The sequence below is a fragment of a genome, unplaced genomic scaffold (assembly GCF_019419815.1).
Source record: "Pyrus x bretschneideri cultivar Hongxiangsu unplaced genomic scaffold, Pyrus_bretschneideri_v1 Contig8, whole genome shotgun sequence".
In the NCBI taxonomy this organism is placed as follows: Eukaryota; Viridiplantae; Streptophyta; class Magnoliopsida; order Rosales; family Rosaceae; genus Pyrus; species Pyrus x bretschneideri.
The window spans coordinates 7759881-7787301 of NW_025999820.1; the positions used below are offsets into that span (position 1 = coordinate 7759881).

Here is a 27421-nt window from a genome sequence, read left to right on the forward strand (position 1 = left end):
TTAAACCGTACGATTTTAGAATCATGTGGTGTTTAAACGTGTCAAGTTTGCCATAATTAATAATTTTTTTTATCTATATTATAATGAATACAGCTTTTTTAACGTCATCGCCATCGTTTCTCTTGATCAACGCCCACATTCATGTCACATATTCGACGAGATTTAGAATAAATGAAAAGAAAATAGTTGACTTTTCTTTTAAGGGTAGAAGTTTGGATGCCAAATCGTAACAGAAGATGGAGTTTGAATGTTTAATTGTAAAAGGACTTAGTTCATATGGTAATTGCACAAAAACTGAAAGTTCAGGTGCCATTTATGTTATTTTCCCATAGTTAACACAAGTGAGAAGCGTTATTGGGCCGGCCCAACTAAAAACGACATGTCGTCTCTCACACTATTACTGGTTTCTTTCCTGACAGTCGTAAATCGTTAGTCCTATCCAACTCTCTCTGAGGCAGAGAAGCTGAGAAGCGCGAACACAATCTCGCCAATGGCGTCGTCGCTCTCGTCGTCCCTGTCCTCGATCTTGAACAACCCACACTGCGCGCTGCGCCTGAAGTTCCAGAGGCCGTCCTGCTTCACTCTCGGGTTCCTCAATTGGGGACCGGAGAAGTCCGGTTCCCGATGCTACCACCGCCGCCAGCAGCTGCAGCCTCGGCCACAAAGGAGGAGTCTTGGCCGCAGTAGCTCCAGAAGCTTCTCGAATTCTAGTCCCAACGCTTCTTCTCTCTCCGGCCAGTCCGGTGGCCCCAGCCTCCGCCACTTCGTCGCTCAAGCTGCTCTCACCGGTGCTGAAGCCCAGCCCCAGTGAGTCCACAGTTCATAGCCACACATACAGTGTCATTTTTGTAAATTTCAATGTATTTGTCAAATTTTAAGGAGTTTATGCGGTAATTCGAATGGTTATCTTAGAAAGACTTAAAGTAATGATCTTTGTTATATAATCTGCCGCACAGAAGCAGCTTTGTTTTTTTTTGGTTGCGCAAAATCAGCTTTTTTAAACATCCAAAATTAACTGGCTGTTGAGTTATAAGAGATGTAGCAATGCTAGTGCATTTGGTCCAAAATGTTACTGTGATGTTTTGCCATGTTTGTAGGAGAAATTTTCCGGATAGTTCATAGACGAAAATTGAACATAAAAGGACAATCCAGCAACTCTTGATCAACGTCTTTCGATGTTCTTACACCCGAATTTCATATTGTGCACACTCTATTTCATGCTTAGCTTTTCCCTTTTTTTCTGTGTAGGAATGTGAATGTGACTGCTACAGAAGTTGCTCCAATAGGTCGTATCTATCACGAGACTTATGGGTGTCAAATGAATATTAATGACATGGAGATTGTTCTGTCTATTATGAAGAATGCTGGGTATAGTGAAGTCGTTGATGTCCCTGAGAATGCAGAGGTTATTTTTATTAACACCTGCGCTATCAGGGACAATGCAGAACAGAAGGTTTGGCAGCGGCTTAATTATTTTTGGTTTCTTAAGAGGGAATGGAAGGACAATGTTAAAATAGGGAGGTCGCAGTCCAAACGTCCTCCAAAAGTTGTAGTTTTGGGATGTATGGCGGAGAGGTTAAAGGACCAGATACTCGATTCAGACAAAATGGTTGATGTGGTTTGTGGGCCTGATGCATATAGAGACTTGCCGAGATTGTTAGAAGATGTGGACTATGGTCAGAAAGGAATCAATACTCTTCTTTCGCTGGAAGAGACTTATGCTGATATTAGCCCTGTTCGAATCTCCAAAAATTCAATTAGTGCTTTTGTTTCTGTTATGAGGGGATGTAACAATATGTGCTCATTTTGCATTGTTCCTTTCACTAGAGGCAGAGAGCGCTCGCGTCCTGTGGAATCTATTGTGAGGGAGGTGGGAGAGCTTTGGGAAGAAGGCGTGAAAGAGGTAACACTGCTAGGCCAGAATGTAAACAGCTACAATGATGCCTCTGAGAATGAAAAGGAAGTTGAAGCAGGAACTAATTGGCGATACAGCGAAGGCTTCTACAGCACGTGCAAGGTGAAAAAAGTTGGTTTGCGTTTTGCTGATCTCTTGGATCGACTGTCCACAGAATATCCAGAGATGAGATTCCGATACACATCCCCACACCCTAAAGATTTCCCTGATGAGTTGCTGTATTTAATGCGAGACAGACCTAATATCTGCAGAAGTATCCATTTGCCTGCACAGACTGGGAGTACTGCAGTGCTAGAAAGAATGCGTCGTGGCTATACCCGTGAGGCATACTTGGATCTTGTGCAAAAGATACGGAGAATTATTCCAGATGTGGGCATCAGCAGTGATTTCATATGTGGTAAGTGTTCTTATCAATGTTCTGTACATTCTGGTAATCTTGCTTACAAAACTTGCATTCAACTTTCAGTGAGGAGAAACTATCAGCTTTTGTTTTCCCTCTCTACCATATTTCTGTATATGTCACTTGTGGTGCCCTGTGGAAATCTCTTACAAGGTAATAGTAGTGTTCAAATATTCTTGGAAGGAGGGTTTTGCTTGAAATATCTAGTTTCTCTCTTCACAGGTTGTTAGAGATATCAGAATTTTATGATCAACTTCGATTTTTTTATTTGGGAAGGCTACCGATGCATGAGATTGGTTAATTGATCCTTCGTCCTTAGTTTAGAGTTGTGCATTCCTCTTTTCCTTTTGATGTTTAACTGTGGGTTCATGTTTGTTAAACTAAGTTCAAAGTTCTCAGCTACTCATTTATCTGCAACTGATGAATCCTACCTGCAAACCTGTTAATTACGTTTGTCCTAATTTCATGTGGATTGTTTTCTAGTATTCTCAAGATTATGCTGCTTTTTTTTTTAAGTTTACTGTGTAAATTAGGGAATTGCATTGAATTCTCACTTTTTCAATGTCCTTACATAATGTTGTTATGTATTTTCAGTTTTTGATCTGGATTTTAAATCTGAACCGAAAAGCGGAATTGTTATTTCTTATTAATTTTCCACATGTATTTATTAGCATGCCCTTCTTTGCACAAGAATGTTCTTATGAATGTCGTTATGGCCCTTTACCAGATAATCGTAAGCTTACAATATCTCGTTTCTCTTTAAACGTATTGTATTCCCTTCTGACATGTTTGTTTCTTATTACAGGGTTTTGTGGGGAAACAGAGGAGGACCATGACGACACACTGAGCCTTGTAAAGGCTGTTGGCTACGATATGGCTTACATTTTTGCATATAGCATGAGGGATAAAACCCATGCAAATAGAAACTACGATGATGATGTTCCAGAGGATGTGAAGCAGAGGAGGCTGGCGGAACTTATCAAGGCTTTCCATAAGAGCACAGGTCAGTGTTACGACTCACAGGTGGGAACCACCCAACTTGTCTTAGTAGAAGGACCTAATAAGAAAGCTCCAGATACAGAACTCATGGGCAAGAGTGATAGAGGTCATAGAGTTTCTTTTGTTAACGTGCTGTTACCACATCGAGATGCTGATTCAAATGAGGAAAGGAATCCCGTAGTGGGTGATTATGTTGAAGTTCGTATATTGAAATCAACAAGAACATCACTATTTGGAGAGGCTGTTGCGATAAGTAAATTGAGCTTGTTTTACAACAATGTGGAGGAAGAAGCTGTTGTCTGTGGAAGTAGAAGTTGAACCGAGCTGTTCACAGATGCGGGAGAATAGTTTTTTGTTTTTCTTATTTGTATAGCATATCACTACTGATTAGTTTATTCATGTTTTGTCGAGGGCGACACTTGGAGCAGCTTCTTGCTTGAGGGTTGAGAATTTGTGGATGCTTGTAAAACGGCGATCGTTTTCAAAATTTCCCGATGAAAATCGGTTCACTCTCGAGACTATTTTAGAGTGATATGATTTGCCTCTTTCCTCCACTAGAAAAATAGATATTTGAAAAAAAAAATAGTCTCGAAATAAAAATAGCAATCCGTCGAATCAAATGAATTGAAGAAGATCAAAGGACAAAAATCAATAAGGGGTGTGTGAGAAGTAAAAAGGGGTGTGTGGATATCACACCCCTTTCATTAAAGTGTCTAATCAACGGTTCCATGCAAAGAATGAAAATATAAGGTGATAACGAATCCCCTTGCCTAATTCCCTTCTTAGCATACAAGTAACCATGAGTAGAACCATTAATCAAAACCAAGAAGGAAGTTGAAGTAATGCATTCCATAATTAAACTCACCAATCTTTCCACAAAACCAAATCTAAGAAACACATACCTGATATACTCCCAATTAAGATAATCATATGCTTTTTCTAAACCAGCTTTATTCCCATTGCTCCAGTTCGTCCTTTCCTACCTTTCAAACTAGAAAAAATTTTGTGCGCAATCAAAATATTATCATGAATAGCACATCCCAGAGAAAAGGCCCCTTGGTTTCCAGATATGCAATGGTCGAGAAGTGGCTTTAAACTTTTAATGATGATTTTCGTGATTATTTTATAGCTCACATTGCAAAGACTAATTGGTCTATAATTAATTACCACCTCTGGACTTTCCACTTTTGGGATGAGGGCAATGTTGGTATGATTAATAAGCCTCAAGCTAGTACTATTTTCAAAGAAGTCCTTAATTATAGCACTCACCAAATCTTTGATTGTATCTTAGCATTCATGATAAAAACTTGCACCAATTCCATCAGGACCTGGTGCTTTCAGTGCACCAATATTTTTAACTACATCCCAAATTTCTATATCTTCAACAGGCTTGAGTAAAATTCATTGTGATGGTTGTCAATACAAGGATCGATAATATTTGCAATAGAATAGATATCTATGAGAGCAGGGGACTATCACAAGAAAACCGCAATTTAAAGTCCCGTGCAAAAACCAGTTCTAGACCCTCACCCTCATTCCACCAAAACCCACAACTATCCTTAATCTTTCTAATTTCATTTCTCTTTTTTTTCTTTTTTTTTTTTTTTTTTTTTCAAACAGTTGCTTGGAAATACCTTGTGTTATTATCACCTAATTGCGGCCAATTGACTTTAGCTTTCTGCGGCCACATGACTTCTTCTTGTCTTAGAATTGAATTAAGTTCCTCACTAAGCTTTAATTCTAAACCAATCTGAATCAACATTTTGGTTTTTCATGATGGTTTCTTGCACCTCATCAAGGTCTCCAAGGATTTTTTTTCTTACTTTCCTTTAAATTACCAAAGCTGTTTTATTCCAAACCTTAACCATATATTTGAAAGTCCCAGCACACACCCTAAAAATTTCAATAGGACCAAACACTCCATTTCACCACCAAACATTCTTCACAAAATCCTTAAAATACGGATGAAGAAGCCACATAGCTTCAAATCTAAAGGGATAATTATTCTTATAACATTTTTTTAAGTTGTAGGTTAAGAGAATAGGTGCATGGTCAGACCCATAAATTGGATAGTTATGCAGGTTATAGCTCGGCTTCTCATTTAACCAATATGTATTAGCTAAAGCCCTATCAAGTCTCTCATAAATTATGTTGTTATCAACTTGGTTATTGCACCAAGTAAAAGGGACACCATAAGCATTTAGAGATGAAAGGTTTCCTCTGTTTGAAAAATTGATGAACCTGGTCATATAAGAAGTTGTAGCTTGGCAACCACCTTTCTTCTCAATTATGTCTACTATATTATTGAAATCCCCCATTAAACACCACGGTTTATTCTTAGGGTCTAGTTTAAGAATATCCTTCCACAATTCCAATTGTAACTGTTTTTTAGGAAATGCATACACAAAAGTAAAAAACTGATCTTGATTAGAACAATGATCATTCACTAAACAATGCAAATAATGAGAAGTAAAAGTGATAGCAGCAACTACAACCTTGCATGAGTTCCAAACTAAACAAAGACCACCAGCCCTACGAGTAGGGCTACAACTAAACATCTTATAAAAAAAACCTTCTATAAAAGTTTCCCTGGACCTTCTCTGCATCTATTTTAGTTTCCATTAAACAGAAAAGGTCTACTACCTTAACGTTAGCACACAAAAGATTAAAATTACTTCTAAAATCATATCTTCCAAGACCCCTGCAATTCCACGTCATGCACTTCATTACTAACAAAAGAACTCAGTTTACCTTAGAAATTCTTCGAGAATTAAAAAGGACGCACCCAGAGTGGAAAACTGAGCTTTAACAAAACAAACTAACTTTTTCCCAACCTAATTTAACAAAACCAAGAAAAGCCCCAAATTTTTGAAAACCCTAACCCTAGAACTTGAAATCAGTTTGAAAAACTCAGCAAAACAAATCAAGGGCTATAAAACAATCTCAAAGATTGTAGATAAACAAATCAAAACCCAAAAAAGACCTAAACGACGAAAAGAATTCGAAAAATTTACAGTGGGAAGCAGCGGTGAGAAGACGAGATTGATAGAAAGAAATTATCAAACTCCCAAATTATCAACTCCCAAATTATCAAACTAATTAGCACACTAATTAACTCGTAGATTAGCCGAATTGAGTAGAAAATTACCTTTGGCAGGTTTGTTGAATTTCTCTTTTATTATTATCATGTTTAACTATGTAATTTAACAAAAGCTTTTTGGGCGTTTCTTAAACTTTAGAGTTCTGTGCGGCCGAACGCTTTGTTTCTCCCGACCCCGACCCTACCCCAACTTGCCCTTGTACTATTGACACGAAAGGCCTCATGTCAATCATGCATCAGCCATTCGTATACCGCCTAGGCTATCTTGAGCTTGAGTTGACTCACACCATCAGATTCACACTTATTTCGTCGAGGCGATTCCTAGACAACTCTGCTTCTTGAAGTCCAAGATCTAATGAATTAATTAATTAGTGTATATATATATATATTTCGATTTTAGTTCTTTTGGATCATTTTTAAGTTTTGGGTATTGTTTACTTTAATGAAAAATCATATTTTTACACTAAAAAGTTAATATTGATACTATTCACTTTACCCTTTATTTTGTCTTTATATTGTTAAAACTCAAAATTTTCAAACATTTTTCATTATTTTTTTTTAACAGTACTGCTGGTATGTATACAACAACTAGAACAATTTATATATACACTGCAAATTGGTGCCCTGTGTTGCATTATGTCGTCTTAGCTAGTTAATTAAACGATCAAGCATTCTTAATTACCACTATTATACTTCAAATAAGGTCCAACTTAAATCCACGCCTAACTCCGAGATAATTAGATATAGATCCAATTTAATTTGTCATCAATTATTAGATTTATCATGAAGTTTATGCGTATCAATCCAGGTCTATTGGCTTTCTTACTTTTATGATAATGTGTTGGCCTAATTCCTTTGTTTTTTTAGCAAACGATATTATATATACTAAAGGATGGGAAGTGGGATAAGTCTCAAAATAAGCCAGCAATAATGTGATTTAAATTTGTTTTTGGCAAGAATCAAATATAAAACCTTCATACAAGTAGAGAATATCACTAGATCATAGTAATAGTGATAGTGTTAGCCTAATTCTAAAGATGTGTTTTGTATTTTTTTTTTTCCGAGTACTCTATATACCCTTAGGCTATATTTATAAATCTAAATTGTTGTTTTAAATTTATGCACGGTTGCACGATCTTAATGCTCTTTTTGAGTACTTTGTCTCTTTGTTTACCCCATTTGACTTTCACTGTTTATAAGCTATTGGGACATTCGTGATTATATTAGTATATTTAGACTTTCTTGTTAGTGTGTTTGGGACCTTGATTAGAGGTATCATGTATGAAAGTTTTGGTTTGCTTTGGTTAGCATGTTACACTCTCTTAATTTGTGTTCCTTATTGGGGGACTAGCGAAAATGGGTCTGTTCATCAAGATCAAGTGTTGAGTAAACTTGATCTCTTATGGTATTTCGATGGCATCCCCTTGTAATATGGTTTAAATAACTTCAAAAATGACGTCATACACATCTTTATGAAATATGAAATATTCTGATTTGGTTCCTCATCCTCAATATAACACATCAAAATGTCGACAATGGTCTAACCTAACTTGCATCAAGCTTAGAGTAAGGAATAAACAATGCATAAAAGTGTTACTTGGTAGACCACGCTGATAGGGCCATTAACGATGATAGGTTCACTAACAAGGAAGTTTCACGTGCTTAGGTTCACCAACTAAAGCAAAAAAGTAAATCATAAAAAAAACGCACTTCCACAATCAAAACCATTTAAAACCGCATATCCAATTACCTTAATTGGGGACACAACTCTAGCCCAGGTTCACTAATTATAGGGAGATACGTTCACTAATGGTAGAATCGGTACTGGTTCACTGATTTTTATAACTTATTACACAGGTTCACTAATTTGGTGTTTACAAATATGAAGGGAGGGAGCTGGTTTAGGACCTGTAATTTGTAATGTTAGAGTTAGAAATAAACGCTGGCAAGGATTTAGGATGTGAGTCATATTTATTAGCTATAAAAATAAATTTTACAACCAAGATATGGTGGAAAATAAAATAAAGTAATCTATAATGATTAAACAATATATTGTATAATACTGGGTAATAATATTTACAAGATAAAAATATTGAGTTTACAACATAAAATTTATTGAATATGCAACGGAATAAAATTAGTGCACAAGTTACTTTACAACCAAAACTACTAATAAAATAATAATTAAATTATAAAAATTCTTTGAAATAATGCAAATGAGATGGATGAATATACTCACTTCCATCTAATCCCACTAACACATACCTAAGGCACCCAAACCTGCACGTCCCATACCATCCACTTGGCTCCAAATACATTAGAATATGAGTTAACTACGGTTCATCCCTTAAGCCCAATTTTCATAATTAAATTCTCAGTTTTTCCACTTTATTATATATGCACTTCCCCTGATGCTCAATTGTATATTCAAGTCTTTCCCCCAATGCCTGACATATATAAGATTTTATTATTTTATATTCAAGGCCAGCCCTTGAATATCTTCACCCCTCAAACACTTTACACAATTAAGTGAGTACTTGACACAACATAACTTTTTTTCTTGCTTTGCATGCTTATGAATATGCAAAGTAATATGGATATGATCACTAATCGCTTGCTCTATAATAATCATACAATCTGCAAAACTAATCAAAATAGTTAGTAGCAAAAATGGTATTATTCTATCAATAATAACGTATTTGATAACACACAACAATATAATTAAGAAATATTATTTTACCATTTTACTCCATCTTTCTCAAGGCGATATTGATGCATAACTCCATTTGGGTTCCATAGAGCAATTCTGTTGGAATATAGCTTGCTCGATTCTACAAGTCTTAACCTCAATATCGTCGATGTCCGCCATGGCTCCCATTGTGGTGAGCATGACAGGCCAAAGGCAACGTTGTCGTTGCAGGTTGGCGTCCCGACACTTCGAGCTTCTTGCTGACAATGCGGCTTTTGGTGGTGTTGAATATGTAGTATGGCATTTTATGACGATATGTGAGTATCTGGTTTTGTTTTGTAGAAACTTGATATGTGAGAGATGAGATTAAGTTGAAATATGTAAAACACAATGACATACTGAATTTAAGTGGTTTACCAATTCGGCTACGTCCATTAGAGTTGCATTTGCATTTAGATTTCACCGTGTAAGGGAGATTTACAAAATACAATGAAGATGACCTAGAGACTATGGTGGCGAGTGGTCTGAGAAGGAGAGATATTTCTTGTTGCTGCTGTGTTGTTTTCTGGCGTGGTGTTGTTCCTCCCGCGTTCTTCCCTCCGTCTGCCTTTACGGAGAAAGAAATCGAATCCTCAATTAAGCGTGAGTGGGTGAACACTAGATAATTGGTGGACAGAAAAGTGAGGGAAACAAAGGATCCAACTATTCAATGAAAGATTGCTGGAAACAAAGGATTTAACTATGTTAAATTGTGTGAGTGGGTGGGCAGGTATCACCTTTTTAGAAAGGCTTCAACGACTGGAGGTGACGTTTTCCCCATTTTATATTCTCCTTCGGGCGACTCATCTACTATTTGGTTTCTGGACGTGTAGGTCTTTGTTTAAAAATAAATTTTTGCGGTAACCAGAGTCCAGATCCAACGCAGTTCTTTGGTTCCGATATGTATAAACCATAAATCAAGTATTTTCCTTACTTTCTTGGCTGCTCTAAGTAGGAGTAGGAATGGCAAAGAAGGACTTGTTGAAGGAATATGATGAAGAAACTCATGAAGTCTGTCGCAGTGACTTTCCTCCCAACTTCGTTTTTGGCGTTGGCACTTCCGCGTATCAAGTTAGCGGCTGTTTTTCTTTTTTTTTTTCTTTTTAAATTGATTTATTTTCATTCATTTATTTATTTCATCAACTGGGGAAGGGATCCAAATTGGGGACCTCTTCCAATATTAATGCAGCAGAAACACCAGACCAAAATCTAGTTGCTGGAATTAATTTAATTTGATTATGAATTCCGTTTTTCTTTATTTTATTATTTTGATCAGTTTGTTATACAGTGGAGTTATTTCGCTTCTGATGCATTTGATGAATTTTGGTTGTCTAATGCACTGTCTTGAATTCCAAAACTCAGAGTCTATGAATTTTGGTTTAGGGGCTTCTTGTTTATCTGTAGGTAGAGGGAGCCTGCAAGGACGGTGGTAGGGGTCCCAGCATTTGGGATGCCTTTTCACACACAAAAGGTACCCTTTCTTCATTGAGCTTGTGATAATATCTTCTAGGACCTGAATTTTTCTTCATTTTATCCAATCTGATACTATTTTTAGTTAGCAACTTATGGAACTTATTATGTGTGTCTTGGTTCATTAGGGAATATCATCGATGGAAGCAATGGGGACGTTGCAGTTGATCAATATCATCGGTATAAGGTTAGTAGAAAGTTGGTCATAACCGAATCAGTCTTTGGCATTATGTCAATGCTATCTTCCCAAAACTGTTAGTATTTGCGATGTCTCTACTAGTTTTCAATGTCATTTCCCCCTATTTATGTTGATGGTTTAGGAAGGGGAAGAATGTGGTCAGTTCTGGCCTCATCTGTTAGTAGTGTTTTCTTTTCATAATGGTTTAAAAGAACATGATAAAATTCTTACACTTGCCGTCCTTCATTCTGTTCAGATAGTTATGCAAGTCTGAAATTTCAATTCATCTTAGTTATTTAACACAACTCACAATCTATTAAATGCTAACAGGAAGATGTTGAACTCATTGCCAAGTTGGGATTTGAAGCTCATCGTTTTTCCATATCATGGTCTCGAATATTCCCTGGTATGCTACCTTTTGCAATCTATAGAGTTCTTTCTAGTGCTAAAACGCAGGATATTATCAATTCACTGTCCTCTGGTTTTATGTTTTAAAATTACCTTCCCACCTTCATTTCCTTTTTAGCATTTACCTTCTCATTTGACTCTTCTTGACATCCTACCTCTGGGACGTGATCTCTGCATTAAAATATGGTAGTGAAGTTGATTTGAATGGCATAGATGCTTGAGCTAAGTTGAAATGGTATTGATTAAATCTTCAAGATTAATGGTAAATAATAACTTCAAGATTGAATGGATCTTTCACAAGTTCGGCAAATATGAATGGACAATGTTTTGGTGATGTTTAGACGAAAATATTTATAATTGGCTCCTTAGGAAAACTTAAGATAGTTGTGGCAGAAGTCTCCTTAGCTGTCTAAAGTTTTGAAAACATGTGGAGATCACAATATGAGATGTTTTAAGTGTATATCCCCAAGTAGAAATCAGACTAGGACTTGAAAAAGCTCTTGACGTAGCTTAATTGTGATAACGATTGTACATTTCTTCTGGTTCTGTTTGTGCAGATGGTTTGGGAACCAAAATCAATGAGGAAGGGATTACTTACTATAACAATTTCATTAATGCTCTCCTTGAAAAGGGTATGAATTTGTTTATTTTCATTTTCTTCTGGTTGATTGGCTCCTTAGGAAAACTTAAGGATAGTTGAGGAAAAACTTTTCTTGAAGTGTATTTGCATGTGTATTCAACAATTTGTTCTTGCAGGCATCCAACCTTATGTAACACTGTACCATTGGGATCTACCCTTGTACCTTCATGAGAATATGGGAGGGTGGCTGAATAAGCAAATTGTGTAAGTACTATATCATCATTTAAATATCAATTTTGTCTTGTTATTGCACAAGTGAAGGTATCTACTCAATTCATTCCAACTCTTTTCTTGAAATTGAAAGCAAGGAATAGAGAAAAGTTTATGTCCATGTGCCAACGAATCTCAGAGTGCTGTAAGATCCTTCCATCGTGAATTTTAGACAGATATGTTAACATCGCATGACGCCTTTCCATGAACAACTGCAATCATTTCTGTTAGACAAACACTAGACTCTATAGCAAGAGTTAGGAATTATTCTAATATTAAATTATAATATAGGACTACCTAACAATTAATTCATATGTACAAGGCACTATAGGATGCAAATGATGGAGCTGAGGTAGGAATTAAAATAACAATTAGGAAGAAAATTAACTAACTCACAAACGTTAACACACAATTCCAGAGATACAAAAACGATTCACCGGCAAGGTAACAACCACTGTAAGATGCTTGATTCCTCAAAGAATGCTGCACGTTTCGGATTGGGTCTTATGTGGTTGTTTAGGTCCACAACAACAGGCTAAAGTTAGTGTTTAGTGAGGTTGAATTGTGGGAATGTGGGCATAACTTATGTGGGAATTTAAAAGTCTAATTATATTGACTGATAAAAACAAGACCATATGCCCCAGGAAAACTAAAGAAAGCCTAGCAAAACAGTGTTAAAACATCTAGAAGCTCCAGCATTTTCAAATAAAATCATACAAACTCTGAATTCTTCTAGAAGCTCCAACAATTATGGGCACATTTGGAAGTGCTTTTAAAATAGCAGAAAGTGCTTTTGGTGAAAATGTTCTTAAAGCTCATCTTTAGTAAAAATGCAAATAAATCTTGAAAAAACACTTAAAAGTGCTTTCTGCAAGAAGCACTTCAAATGCTTTTAGAACTGCTTAAAATTTTGTGAATCGATCCACAAGAACCCAAGTTGCAAGTTCATCCCTTTTGTTCGTTTTGGACGTATTTTAACTCAAGGCACGTGAGCTAAAATATATTTCGGCCTTTTAGAGCTCGATCCATCGGTATATTTGTTGCTTTTATTTGACCAACCGTACATTGTTCATTCTCTTGGACAACCCCGAATTGCTTTTTGTACAACTATTCTGTGAAAAACTTCATGAGAGAAAAGCAAGTTTTTTATTAGTGTAGTGTAGACTTATATCAGGGATCAACACAGAGGCCCTTTCTTTAGGACAAACTGACTAAACGTATTCAGGATGAGCTTTATATATGGTCAGACTATTGGCATATTCTTTTGATTTAATAGACTAAAGCACGCAAGAGTGCAAAAAAAAAAGAGTTGCAGAGAGAAACTTCGGAAGCAATAGACTTAAGATAAGTAGATATAAAACTGAATATGTAGAATACAATTATAACAAAAGAAGAAATACAGGTGCGGAGGTCGCGACAATTGTGAGTCAAAAGAACTCCAAAAGAGAAGAATTTGTGCCATCTGCGCTCCATCATTGATAGAGAGATTGAGATAATGCGGCTTAGAGTAACTAACTCGTATATGAGTAGGTTAAGTGGCACCTGTAGAAGATAAAAAAGGAGACATGGGCTATGGTGGTTACTAGACCCAACGAAGATTTATAGAGCACCCATTAGAAAGAATGACTAATTCAATAGAGAAGGTAGTTCTATAGAAGAGGAACAGAAACTCTGGGTAGCAAGAGCATTAAGGGTCTTCTGGCTAATATTAAAGGTTCTATTAGGGGATACAGGTTATTAGCAATCTGAAAATCATCTACAATACAGCAGTTTGTCTGCATGCATCAGTATTGGCAGGGGGGGAAAATGATATGCTGCACAAACTTCCGTTACTTTCAGGAAACAAATATAGTAATTTTTTGTATGTGTTTAAGTCATTGTTAGACAATTTCCTCATAGCCTATATGTTATCTAGTGCTGTGAGATTCTATCATACAAGTAGTCAGATTTTGTGAATGCAGAGAATACTTCTCAGTCTATGCAGACACCTGCTTTGCAAGCTTTGGCGATAGAGTAAAGGACTGGATCACTTTTAATGAGCCTTATCAGACTGCTATTAATGGTTATGGTGGTGGGGGACTTGCTCCTGGAAGGCATGAATGCTCGTCAACAGAACCATTTTTGGTTGCACACCACCAACTATTGGCACATGCTGCTGCTGTTTCCATATACCGAAGCAAGTATAAGGTTTACTGTTTGTTTCTCTGTCTGCTTGTCTCCTTGTCTCCTTGTTACTCTTTTTATCACTGACCAAGCTTCTGGTATTTGCCATTGATTTCATCACTTTATTTATTAAAGGCAAGATGTTTTACTCAACAAGGGAAGTAATATATTAGTCAGCATTTTAGTGATTTATAGCTTCCTTCTCGTGTAAGATTAGATTGTGATTCTGTGAACAAGCAAATCTTAACACAAGTGTTCTCTCTATTTTATTTTTTTCCTTTATTTGTTTTTCCCTTCATATATGGGAAAGTGCATGCAGTCAGCTAAAGAACTCATTTAGCTGAAATCCAGAAATATTTCACATAATTCGTTTATAAGTTTAGGATATGTTTTTAAGTAGAACTGACATCATATGGGAAAATGTAAACCTAATAAACCGTGCTCAAATATTTGGGTTCAAAATCAGATTTCACGTAAAGTGCAATGAATGTGAAATTGATTGGAAGACAGTCAAGGTTTAAGATACATAATATAGATTTCTGAATATGCACATAGTTTAGTAGCGGTATCTTCTTTCTCCACTCCACTACCCAAATATTATATATTGTTCTTTTGCTGCTACTATTGTCTTTCAGGACAAGCAAGGGGGACAAGTTGGCTTGGTCGTAGACTGTGAATGGGCAGAGGCTAATTCAGACACAATTGAAGATAAAGTTGCTGCGGCAAGGCGCCTAGATTTTCAGCTTGGATGGTAATTACTTGTTCCCTAAATTATGTAACTGTTTGGTCACAAAAATACTGTTAACTATGTAAGTTAAGATAATATGGATGGATCTCTCTCTCTCTCTCTCTCACACACACACACACACACACACATACATGAGCCCTCATACAGACACTCATTCTCAACAATTTTAATGTGCATTCAATATTCATACAAGTACACTACATGTGCACGATTAGAGCATCCATACGGTCAAAGTACATTGGAAAACCTCATGGTAAATTAGCAGGAGTAACTGATCTCAGTGTAGTTATTTAACTGGTGAGAGTAGGGCTGTAATTAAAACAATGTTTGTATGTATCTTAGTTTTGAGCAGATCCATAAGTTTTCATGTATCGTGCTGTTTATATTGAGTATTCCCATCTACTCGCAATGCAACCAAATTGTCTTGTTGCCTTCTGGTGAAACCATATTAATTGAAAGATGCATTCTATTTGAATCCTTATAAGATATAAAACCTACTCTGAGTTATATAAACAGCATATGGGCCGCATCATTGAATGGGTGCAGATGATTTTAGCAATTTCTCCAGCTCTGCTTGCTGCCAACCCAGGCAGTTCGTTAGATGAATTTAAATGGTTTTCTCCTCTTAGTATTGTTTAGAATCCGTCTCAGCAGATTCCAACGCAGGTACTTAGGTCCAATATATCATGAGGAATACCCCAAAGTTATGCATGAAAGACTTGGAGATCAGCTTCCTATATTTTCAGAGAGAGATAAGGAGTTGCTTAAGAACTCAGTTGACTTTATTGGTCTGAATCACTATACATCGAGATTTATTGCTCATGGAAGAGATAACCATGATAAGGGTGATTTTTATAAAGCACAAGGGATAGAGAAAATTGGTAAAATACTGTAACTACTGTGTCATTGGTTTTCACTACAAATTTTCTCTTGATCTTATAATATTCTCTTTATCATCAGTTGAATGGGAAGGGGGTGAGGCTATTGGTGAGAAGGTATGAACTCTCTCCTGCAGACATATTCCACTAACTTTCCAGTCTACTGAAATATTTTGCTTGGCAGGCAGCATCAGAATGGCTGTATGTTGTTCCTTGGGGCATGCATAAGGTTCTGAATTACATAGCGCAGAGATACAATAATCCCCCAATATATGTTACTGAGAATGGTATGCTTGGAGAGACTTTACTTGGAAAACAAAATTGAATCTAGAATTTCAATTGTGGTTTAATGCATTTGCCCATTATATAAATGAAATATGTATTGAGGTGAAATATATTGAATTAAAGTTCTTTTGATTATTGGTCTGGAAAACTTTAGGAGTTTGTACTTATTCAACATTAAGATTCTTTTAATTTCTTTTTTAAATTACAGGTATGGATGACGAAGATAATGACACCTCCCCACTTCATGAAATGCTGGATGACAAACTGAGAGTTAGTTACTTTAAGAGATACCTTTCAGCAGTTGCCAAAGCGATAAGGTAGGTCGACTTCATTTCATCCATTTTATCATACGAACAAGCTTTCAAGTCATTCTTTAGTAAGTCCTGCATGAAAGACTTCACAAATTCCATATAGGTTATCATGTCATTCATCCCCTGCATGGAGTCGTGCTATCATTGCAAGGTCGATGAGTACTTAGTTGCAGCATCCGTTGTCTTGGATGTATAAGGCTGAGGCTTGTGCTGCTCATCTATTTATGCATGAAAATATGCATGTGTACACGGCTTGTGATATTAAGGTCGCATAGATGGGTTATTAGGAGACACGTGGGTGGCCGATACACACCCCCCAACGCAAGCCAATCCACCAGCGTCCCCAGGGTTCCATCCACGGCTGTTAGGCTTCTAAACCCTAGTATCCTGTCAAATTCAAAAATCTTGCATAAATGGGAGGTGGGTTTATAACTGGTGGCTTGTGCTACTGTTGACCCTAAAAATTACAAAGCCTACGTGGCGCGCAGGCCAAGTAATTAATAAGCTAACTACGTCCTTCAGTTGAATGCGGGGCGTGCCAACTCGTCGGCCGAGCTCGGCTGAGGAGTAAAATTTGTTGATGAAGCGTTGAGCGCGTTGTTGACTTCTTTATCTTGCGACTGCGGCCGAGGAAGGAACAAATCTCGGCCTTTGGATTCTCGAGCCTGAAGACAAAGCTGCTAGTTCTACGAAGTTCAATATCAAATTCGGCTCTCAAGGTGCCGAATGTAGTAACCTGATAACACCTCACTTCGCCGAGAAGGCTAATGAGATGACCTCTGCCAATAAGGATTTGAAAATCCTTCTCGACCGAGACTTGGATAGATAACCAGTCGGCCTCGACGCAGTGCTGTTTATCCAAACTGAAGGTGCTTCGGGAACGGCTGATTCTACGGCAACAGTGCTGTTTATCCAAACTGAAGATGTTCGTCGGTTGCCTTCACAGTGCTGTTTATCCAAACTGAAGATGTGTCGGCGGAAAAAAGAAAATAAAAAAAATCTCAAGATGTTTGAGAGGTTTTGCGCAGGGCAGTTGTGTGTTGAATTGGAGGTCCTTTTTAATTGTCTGCCGCTTGGTATTTATAGAACTAACTTAGCGCAAAATCCATATGTGACCATCAGTCTCCACAAATAATAATTTACGCGGAGATGATGATTATCCAATGAAAGTCGTGGCACTCAACGTCTTTGGTGCTAACCACGCATTTTAGCCAAAACCACGTAACAAAGCTTGGTATGCCAATTCCTTCTTTGCTAAAGATAAGCATTGTCATTCAAACCTTGGAATATCAAGCTTTATCCATAGAATATTCACTTCATTTGGCAGCCTTGAGTTTGCTAATGATTATCCCATGCATGCATCACAATGGCTTACTTCACGTAATTAATCATTCAAGTTGGACTCCACCTTGGTTACCAACTGATGCCACCACATGCTAAGCCTCTTTTTATAATGCATGATGCTCAATCCCGCGTTGAATGCTAAGAATCCCAAACTAAATTGAACTATTTTGCTTGCTTCGATATAGTTTGAGTCACATTTATCTCGTACAAGAAAAGTGTCAAGATAATTCATTATTAAAAGATAATTATCATGATTAAAAATCATAATATTATCCTCTAATAACAACAAAATTATTGTAACTTTCTTATCCGACGATTAAGAATCATCCTTACTCAACGGCCTCGATCGCTTGGGCCGATGGTGTAAAATCAAGTCCAAACAGCTACTCATCTATTTATTTGTAGCGGAAACTGCAAACGGGGAAAGACATATATGTCACATTTCACAAATATCTTCAATTGTTATTAACCAATGAAAAGATTTAGTTGGTCATTTTGTTTCTCCATCTTGAGCATTTTCACATGTCTAGTACATATTTTCACCTTGTTAAAAAGTAATTAACTCATATTAGCGTGTGAACAATGACCTGAAAAGGTAGGTATAGAGGAAAACCAATATTGTTACATTTTTCCTGGACAGGGATGGAGCAGATGTAAGGGGATACTTTGCGTGGTCATTACTGGATAACTTTGAGTGGGCTCAAGGATATACCAAGCGTTTTGGTTTGGTTTACGTTGACTATAAGAATGGGCTTTCGAGACACCCAAAATCTTCTGCTTACTGGTTCTTGAGGTTCTTCAAAGGTGTTGAAGGCAAATATTGAAAGGAAGAGTAATGGACACTTAGGTCCTTAAAGCTAGCCTCATGGACTCACCCATGCATTGTACCAACTTTAACTGCTTGATGCTTTCGTTGTTTTGAAGACGGATAGGGACTCCCCAGGAAATTCTCTTTGGCTTTTGAAAGTTACCCGGAAGTTTTGTTTATGAACTCACTCTTATCCCTAATTATGCCAGCCTGAAATGTAGTTTTTTTTTTTTTTTTAATGTCACAAACTATTTGTTCTAATTATTTAAATCACCCCAACTGGGCGTTGGAACCCTATAGCATGCAGTGCAGCTGCACACTGGTGTTATAACTAACTACTCGAGGTTTGTATGCGGATGTTGTGCGATGCATAATGGCAATGGACGGATAGGCTCAACACAACCCCTCTAGTGTGGCATTCTTTGACATCTTGCCTTACACAATAATATGTACCATACATGTCTCATTTCAGCAGGAAGGAAGGGACGCCACTATTTCTATGGATCAATGAACTAGACTCTCTGCCCGACAATAGGCCACTAGAATTCAGGGTTCTCAACGATGCCTATGAAATCTCATCCCCGGATTCCACTATTTAAAATTATGTATTTCGTATTATTAATTCGATGCGTTTATATTTGCGGCGCATAAATTTATTTCAGTAAAATGATGAAAACGCCCTTCATGGACTAAACAGAATTTTCAAGGACATATTTGATTTGCATATATTTTCCTACTTTTCTTTATGTATTTGGATAGTACTTGTCAATACGAGCGCGTGAGCACAAATGGAACGTAATTTGGAGTTATGATGAATGAGATATTAACGTTTAATGTCGGGGGCATTTTAGTAAATTTAACCTTCACTCTAGAAGGCTCGAAATTTTCTAGAGCAATCTGATTGATCCACGTGGACGGTTGTGATGAAGAGTGGAGGAGAGAAAGGGGAGAGATGGACAGAAAAGAAGGGGGAAATGAGAGAAATGAGGGAAGGAGAGAGGGGGAAGACACCGGATAATTCGGCCCATTTCCCTTTACGACCCGACCCGATCAGAAATAATGGAACTCGTTGGTTCCTCCAGCCAAATTTCGGCGATGTAATCCAAGCCACCACCTAGGAAGTACTCCACAACCCTCTTTTAACCATTTCCACCCCAAATCTGAAAAAATTGGGCTCGGAATCACGAAGAATCGCACCGGTGGGTGCGACGGACCACGCCGGTGATCGGCCACTGAATGCAATCACATCGATATCCACCACCATTAGACTCTCCTTGAGGCCAAGAACAAAGCTCAAACAACCTTGGAGGCGGCAAAGCATCGGAGAAGTTGAATCGAAGCCACCCATTTCTAGGGTTTCCAGCGGGTTCGTGGCGATTTGAGGCTTTTCCTGGCCAAATTGGCTTTAGTCACATGTAAGAAACTTGCTCCACTTATCGAGATCTTCATTCTGGTAAAATTTGGAATTGGTTGAATTTCCTGGTGAGTTAGGGCGGCGACGCTTGGGCCGAGAACCCATGGGACCATCCTAGGCTAATATTGATGCCCCATTTCTATATTTGACATCCGTTTAGTGAAATTCCAATGTTTAACATAGTTTTGTAGTTGATCACCCAACTGTTGGATTATCACCAAACCTTAACAGGTTATTATTCATAATATTTGAGAACATTAGGAACTGACAGATCAGAAATCCAATGTACGGATCTTCCTAAATTAGATTTCTAAATTTGTAAAACTAATTGTTGACCGCCACCTAATTCTAGCAATTGACAGAGATCCAACCGTCGGATAATGATGAGATTTTAGTATGTCATTATATGAGCATAATGAGACTTTAGGAAGTTACGGATCTGAAATCCGATGTGCGGATATTCTAGATCTAATTACGTAGGGTTATGGACCCCACCATTGACTAAGTGTTGAATATTGGTCAACATGTCTCGAAACGTTCTAAATACTAAAATTAGTACTACGGGGGACTAAGTGAAGTCTAGTGGGCCTACATCGGTTAGAGAGTGACTTGAATATATATGATATGGTTATTACCTTGATTTCTTACATTGATAGCATTACCCACAACCCATCAAATTCTCCTGTGAATAACATGTCTACTATTCAAAATCCCTTTCCAGGTCAAAGAGTGGTTCTACTTGACTTTGCAACTAAAAAAATCATCTTTCTTTAAGTACTTTTTTTTAACAATCTGCACCCACCAATTGTTTTCATCCTTTAAAACTCTCCACCCTAAATTAGCCAAACATGCATTATTGAAATGATCCGCTTTTCTTACGTTGAACCCCCTCCCCCTACGGATCCTTAGAAGTACACATTCTTTTCCAAGCCATAGGTTTTAACTTCCTATCTCTCCCCCAAAAGAAGTCCCTACACTCATTGTTTAAGTTCTTACTTACTCGAGTAGGACATTTAAAGCAAGATATGATATGGTTCGACATACCATATAAGTTGGACTTAATGAAGGTTAGTCTTCCTGCCTTAGAAAGAGTATTAGTCTTCCACCCAACAAGTTTTTGCTTAACTCTTTTGATTAATTCACATTCATTCACTGGATCTTTCCAAAACACAATATTATGAATGCCCAAATATTTGCCAATGGTAGTTTTATGTTGAATATGTAAAACATTCATAATAGCATTTCTAGTTTAAGCATTAGTATTTTCTGAAAAATAAAGCGAGGATTTGTGGAAATTTACCTTTTGACCTGAAGCTTTGGCAAACATATTAAGAACATGAAGTACATTCCTAGCACCTTTTGTAGTTGTCCTAGCAAATAACAAACAATCGTTTGCAAAAACTAGATTTGATATTCTAAATCCACTAGGAGAGGACATAATACCAACATGCAATTTAGGGGTAGTAGCCATTTCATTAGGGGTGTGTTATCCACACACCCTTTTTTACTTCTCACACATTCTCTTAATTTTTGGTCGTCAAATCAAATGAATTGAAGAAGATCAGAGGACAAAAATCAATAAGGAGTGTTTGACAAGTTAAAAAGGGTGTGTGGATATCACACCCCTTTCATTAAAGTGTCTAATCAACGGTTCCATGCAAAGAATGAAAATATAAGGTGATAACGGATCCCCTTGCCTAATTCCCTTCTTAGCATACAAGTAACCATGAGTAGAACCATTAATCAAAACCAAGAAGGAAGTTGAAGTCATGCATTCCATAATTAAACTCACCAATCTTTCCACAAAACCAAATCTAAGAAACACATACCTGATATACTCCCAATTAAGATAATCATATGCTTTTTCTAAACCAGCTTTATTCCCATTGCTCCAGTTCGTCCTTTCTTACCTTTCAAACTAGAAAAAATTTTGTGCGCAATCAAAATATTATCATGAATAGCACATCCCAGAGAAAAGGCCCCTTGGTTTCCAGATATGCAATGGTCGAGAAGTGGCTTTAACCTTTTAATGATGATTTTCGTGATTATTTTATAGCTCACATTGCAAAGACTAATTGGTCTATAATTAATTACCACCTTTGGATTTTCCACTTTTAGGATGAGGGCAATGTTGGTATGATTAATAAGCCTCAAGCTAGTACTATTTTCAAAGAAGTCCTTAATTATAGCACTCACCAAATCTTTGATTGTATCTTAGCATTCATGATAAAAACTTGCACCAATTCCATCAGGACTTGGTGCTTTCAGCGCACCAATACTTTTAACTACATCCCAAATTTCTATATCTTCAACAGGCTTGAGTAAAATTCATTGTGATGGTTGTCAATACAAGGATCGATAATATTTGCAATAGAATAGATATCTATGAGAGCAAGGGACTATCACAAGAAAACAGCAATTTAAAGTCCTGTGCAAAAACCAGTTCTAGACCCTCACCCTCATTCCACCAAAACCCACAACTATCCTTAATCTTTCTAATTTCATTTCTCTTTTTTTCTTTTTTTTTCTTTTTTTTTTTTTCCAAACAGTTGCCTCCATTTGGAAATACCTTGTGTTATTATCACCTAATTGCATCCAATTGACTTTAGCTTTATGCGCCCACATGACTTCTTCTTGTCTTAGAATTGAATTAAGTTCCTCACTAAGCTTTAATTCTAAACCAATCTCTGAATCAACATTTTGGTTTTTCATGATGGTTTCTTGCACCTCAGCAAGGTCTCCAAAGATTTTTTTCTTACTTTCCTTTAAATTACCAAAGCTGTTTTATTCCAAACCTAAACCATATATTTGAAAGTCCCAGCACACACCCTAAAAGTTTCAATAGGACCAAACACTCCATTTCACCATCAAACATTCTTCACAAAATCCTTAAAATACGGATGAAGAAGCCACATAGCTTCAAATCTAAAGGGATAATTATTCTTATAACATTTTTTTAAGTTGTAGGTTAAGAGAATAGGTCCATGGTCAGACCCATAAATTGGGTAGTTATGCAGGTTATAGCTCGGGTTCTCATTTAACCAATATGTATTAGCTAAAGCCCTATCAAGTCTCTCATAAATTATGTTGTTATCAACTTGGTTATTGCACCAAGTAAAAGGGACACCATAAGCATTTAGAGATGAAAGGTTTCCTCTGTTTGAAAAATTGATGAACCTAGTCATATAAGAAGTTGTAGCTTGGCAACCACCTTTCTTCTCAGTTATGTCTACTATATTATTGAAATCCCCCATTAAACACCATGGTTTATTCTTAGGGTCTAGTTTAAGAATATCCTTCCACAATTCCAATTGTAACTGTTTTTTAGGAAATGCATACACAAAAGTAAAAAACTGATCTTGATTAGAACAATGATCATTCACTAAACAATGCAAATAATGAGATGTAAAAGTGATAGCAGCAACTACAACCTTGCATGAGTTCCAAACTAAACAAAGACCACCAGCCCTACCAGTAGGGCTACAACTAAACATCTTATCAAAAAACCTTCTATAAAAGTTTCCCTGGACCTTCTTCGCATCTATTTTAGTTTCCATTAAACATAAAAGGTCTACTACCTTAATGCTAGCACGCAAAAGATTAAAATTACTTCTAAAATCATATCTTCCAAGACCCGTGCAATTCCACATCATGCACTTCATTACTAACAAAAGAACTCAGTTTACCTCAGAAATTCTTCGAGAATTAAAAAGGACGCACCCATAGTGCAAAACTAAGCTTTAACAAAACAAACTAACTTTTCCCCAACCTAATTTAACAAAGCCAAGAAAATCCCCAAATTTTTGAAAACCCTAACCCTAGAACTTGAAATCAGTTTGAAAAACCCTGCAAAACAAATCAATGGCTATAAAACAACCTCAAAGATTGTAGATAAACAAATCAAAACCCTAAAAAGACCTAAACGACAAAAAGAATTCAAAAAATTCACAGTGAGAAGCAGCGATGAGAAGACGAAATTGATAGAAAGAAATTATCAAACCCCCAGATTATCAACTCTCAAATTATCAAACTAATTAGCACACTAATTAACCCGTAGATTAGCCGAATTGAGTAGAAAATTACCTTTGGTAGGTTTGTTGAATTTCTTTTTTATTATTTTCGTGTTTAACTATGTAATTTAACAAAAGCTTTTTGGGCGTTTCTTAAACTTTAGAGTTCTGTGCGGCCGAACACTTTGTTTCTCCCGACCCCGACCCCACCCCAACTTGCCCTTGTACTATTGACACGAAAGGCCTCATGGCAACCATGCATCACCCATTCATATACCGCCTAGGCTATCTTGAGCTTGAGTTGACTCACACCATTAGATTCACAATTATTTCGTCGAGGCGATTCCAAGACAACTTTGCTTCTTGAAGTCTAAGATTTAATGAATTAATTAATTAGTATATATATATATATATATATATATATAATTCGATTTTAGTTCTTTTGGATCATTTTTAAGTTTTCGGTACTGTTTATTTTAATGAAAAACTACATTTTTACACTAAAAAGTCAATATTAGTACTATTCACTTTACCCTTTATTTTGTCTTTATATCGTTAAAACTCAAAATTTTCAAACATTTTTCATTAGTTTTTTTTTTTTAACAGTACTGCTGGTATGTATACAACAACTAGAACAATTTATATATACACTGCAAATTGGTGCCCTGTGTTGCATTATGTCGTCTTAGCTAGTTAATTAAACGATCAAGCATTCTTAATTACCACTATTATACTTCAAATAAGGTCCATCTTAAATCCACGCCTAACTCCGAGATAATTAGATATAGATCCAATTTAATTTGTCATCAATTATTAGATTTATCATGAAGTTTATGCGTATCAATCCAGGTCTATTGGCTTTCTTACTTTTATGATAATGTGTTAGCCTAATTCCTTTGTTTTTTTAGCAAACGATATTATCTATACTAAAGGATGGGAAGTGGGATAAGTCTCAAAATAGGTCAGCAATAATGTGATTTAAATTCGCTTTTGGCAAGAATCGAGTATAAAACCTTCATACAAGTGGAGAATACCACTAGATCATAGTAATAGTGATACTGTTAGCCTAATTCTAAAGATGTGTTTTGTATTTTTTTTTTCTGAGTACTCTATATACCCTTAGGCTATATTTATAAATCTAAATTGTTATTTTAAATTTATGCACGGTTACACGATCTTAATGCTCTTTTTGAGTACTTTGTCTCTTTGTTTACCCCATTTGACTTTCACTGTTTATAAGCTATTGGGACATTCGTGATTATATTAGTATATTTAGACTTTCTTGTTAGTGTGCTTGGGACCTTGATTAGAGGTATCATGTATGAAAGTTTTGGTTTGCTTTGGTTAGCATGTTACACTCTCCTAATTTGTGTTCCTTCTTGGGGGACTAGCGAAAATGGGTCTGTTCATCAAGATCAAGTGTTGAGTAAACTTGATCTCTTATGGTATTTCGATGACATCCTCTTGTAATATGGTTTAAATAATTCCAAAAATGACGTCATGCACATCTTTATGAAATATGAAATATTCTGATTCAGTTCCTCATCCTCAATATAACACGGCAAAATGTCGACAATGGTCTAACCTAACTTGCATCAAGCTTAGAGTAAGGAATAAACAATGCATAAAAGTGTTACTTGGTAGGCCACGCTGATAGGGCCATTAACGACGATAGGTTCACTAACAAGGAAGTTTCACGTGCTTAGGTTCACCAACTAAAGCAAAAATGTAAATCATAAAAAAAACGCACTTCCACAATCAAAACCATTTAAAACCGCATATCCAATTACCTTAATTGGGGACACAACTCTAGCCCAGGTTCACTAATTATAGGGAGAGACGTTCACTAATGGTAGAATCGGTACTGGTTCACTGATTTTTATAACTTATTGCACAAGTTCACTAATTTGGTGTTTACAAATATGAAGGGAGGGAGCTGGTTTAGGACCTGTAATTTGTAATGTTAGAGTTAGAAGTAAACGCTGGTAAGGATTTAGGATGTGAGTCATATTTATTAGCTATAAAAATAAATTTTACAACCAAGATATGGTGGAAAATAAAATAAAGTAATCTATAATGATTACACAATACATTGTATAATACTGGGTAATAATATTTACAAGATAAAAAGATTGAGTTTACTACATAAAATTTATTGAATATGCAGCGGAATAAAATTAGTACACAAGTTACTTTACAACCAAAACTACTAATAAAATAATAATTAAATTATAAAAATTCTTTGAAATAATGCAAATGAGATGGATGAATGTACTCACTTCCATCTAATCCCGCTAACACATACCTAAGGCACCCAAACCTGCACGTCCCATACCATCCATTTGGCTCCAAATACATTAGAATATGAGTTAACTACCGTTCATCCCTTAAGCCCAATTTTCATAATTAAATTCTCAGTTTTTCCACTTTATTATATATGCACTTCTCCTGATGCTCAATTGTATATTCCAGTCTTTCCCCCAATGCCTAACATATATAAGATTTTATTATTTTATATTCAAGGCCAGCCCTTGAATATCTTCACCCCTCAAACACTTTACACAATTAAGTGAGTACTTGACACAACATAACTTTTTTTCTTGCTTTGCATGCTTATGAATATGCAAAGTAATATGGATATGATCACTACTCGCATGCTCTATAATAATCATACAATCTGCAAAACTAATCAAAATAGTTAGTAGCAAAAATGGAATTATATTATCAATAATAACGTATTTGATAACACACAACAATATAATTGAGAAATATTACTTTACCATTTTACTCCATCTTTCTCTAGGCAATATTGATGCATAACCCCATGTGGGTTCCATAGAGCAATTCTGTTGGAATATAGCTTGCTCGGTTGTACAAGTCTTAACCTCAACATCGTCGATGTCCGCCATGGCTCCCATTGGGTGAGCTTGACTGGCCAAAGGCAAGGTTGTCGTTGCAGGTTGGCGTCCCGACACTTCGAGCTTCTTGCTGACAATGCAGCTTTTGGTGGTGTTGAATATGTAGTATGGCAATTTATGACGATATGTGAGTTTGTGGTTTTGTTTTGTAGAAACTTGATATGTGAGAGATGAGATTAAGTTGATGACTAAATATGTAAGGAATTAGGTTGGCGAGCTTGATAAGCAACGGGAAGACAAGAAGAATCCATTGGAAGGAATTAGATATATTGGTATTGGTTCTTTTGCCTTCAAATACTTTCTTCCCCCTTTGCTTTGTGATTCATGTCTAATCTACTTGCACATACGTAGCTATTATTTTGGTTGATTGGTGGTGTATTTTCATAGTTCTTGCTGGAAGAGGATAGAGGCAGAGAGTAGAATAAATCTAGCAAAACACAATGACATACCGAATTTAAGTGGTTCACCAATTCGGCTACGTCCATTAGAGTTGC

At 36.5% G+C, this 27421-nt stretch overlaps 1 protein-coding gene and 1 pseudogene across 1 annotated transcript; both read left to right on the forward strand.

Annotated features, from left to right (window-relative positions):
• Positions 1–475: 475 nt before the first annotated feature.
• LOC103937827 (CDK5RAP1-like protein) lies at positions 476–3827 on the forward strand. Its single transcript, XM_009347794.3, has 3 exons — positions 476–807; positions 1249–2312; positions 3121–3827. The coding sequence occupies exons 1-3, from the start codon at positions 491–493 to the stop codon at positions 3630–3632; spliced, it is 1893 nt and encodes a 630-aa protein (XP_009346069.1). The 5' UTR covers positions 476–490; the 3' UTR covers positions 3633–3827.
• A 6219-nt stretch (positions 3828–10046) lies between these two features.
• On the forward strand, positions 10047–18613 carry LOC103937828 (annotated as a pseudogene).
• The last annotated feature ends 8808 nt before the right edge of the window (positions 18614–27421 follow it).

Coding starts and splice junctions, on each gene's coding strand:
- LOC103937827 (XM_009347794.3), top strand. CDS start 491: ATGGCGTCGTCGCTCTCGTCGTCCCTGTCCTCGATCTTGAACAACCCA. Junction 808..1,248: donor GGTGCTGAAGCCCAGCCCCA/GTGAGTCCACAG, acceptor TTTTCTGTGTAG/GAATGTGAATGTGACTGCTA. Junction 2,313..3,120: donor CAGCAGTGATTTCATATGTG/GTAAGTGTTCTT, acceptor TTCTTATTACAG/GGTTTTGTGGGGAAACAGAG.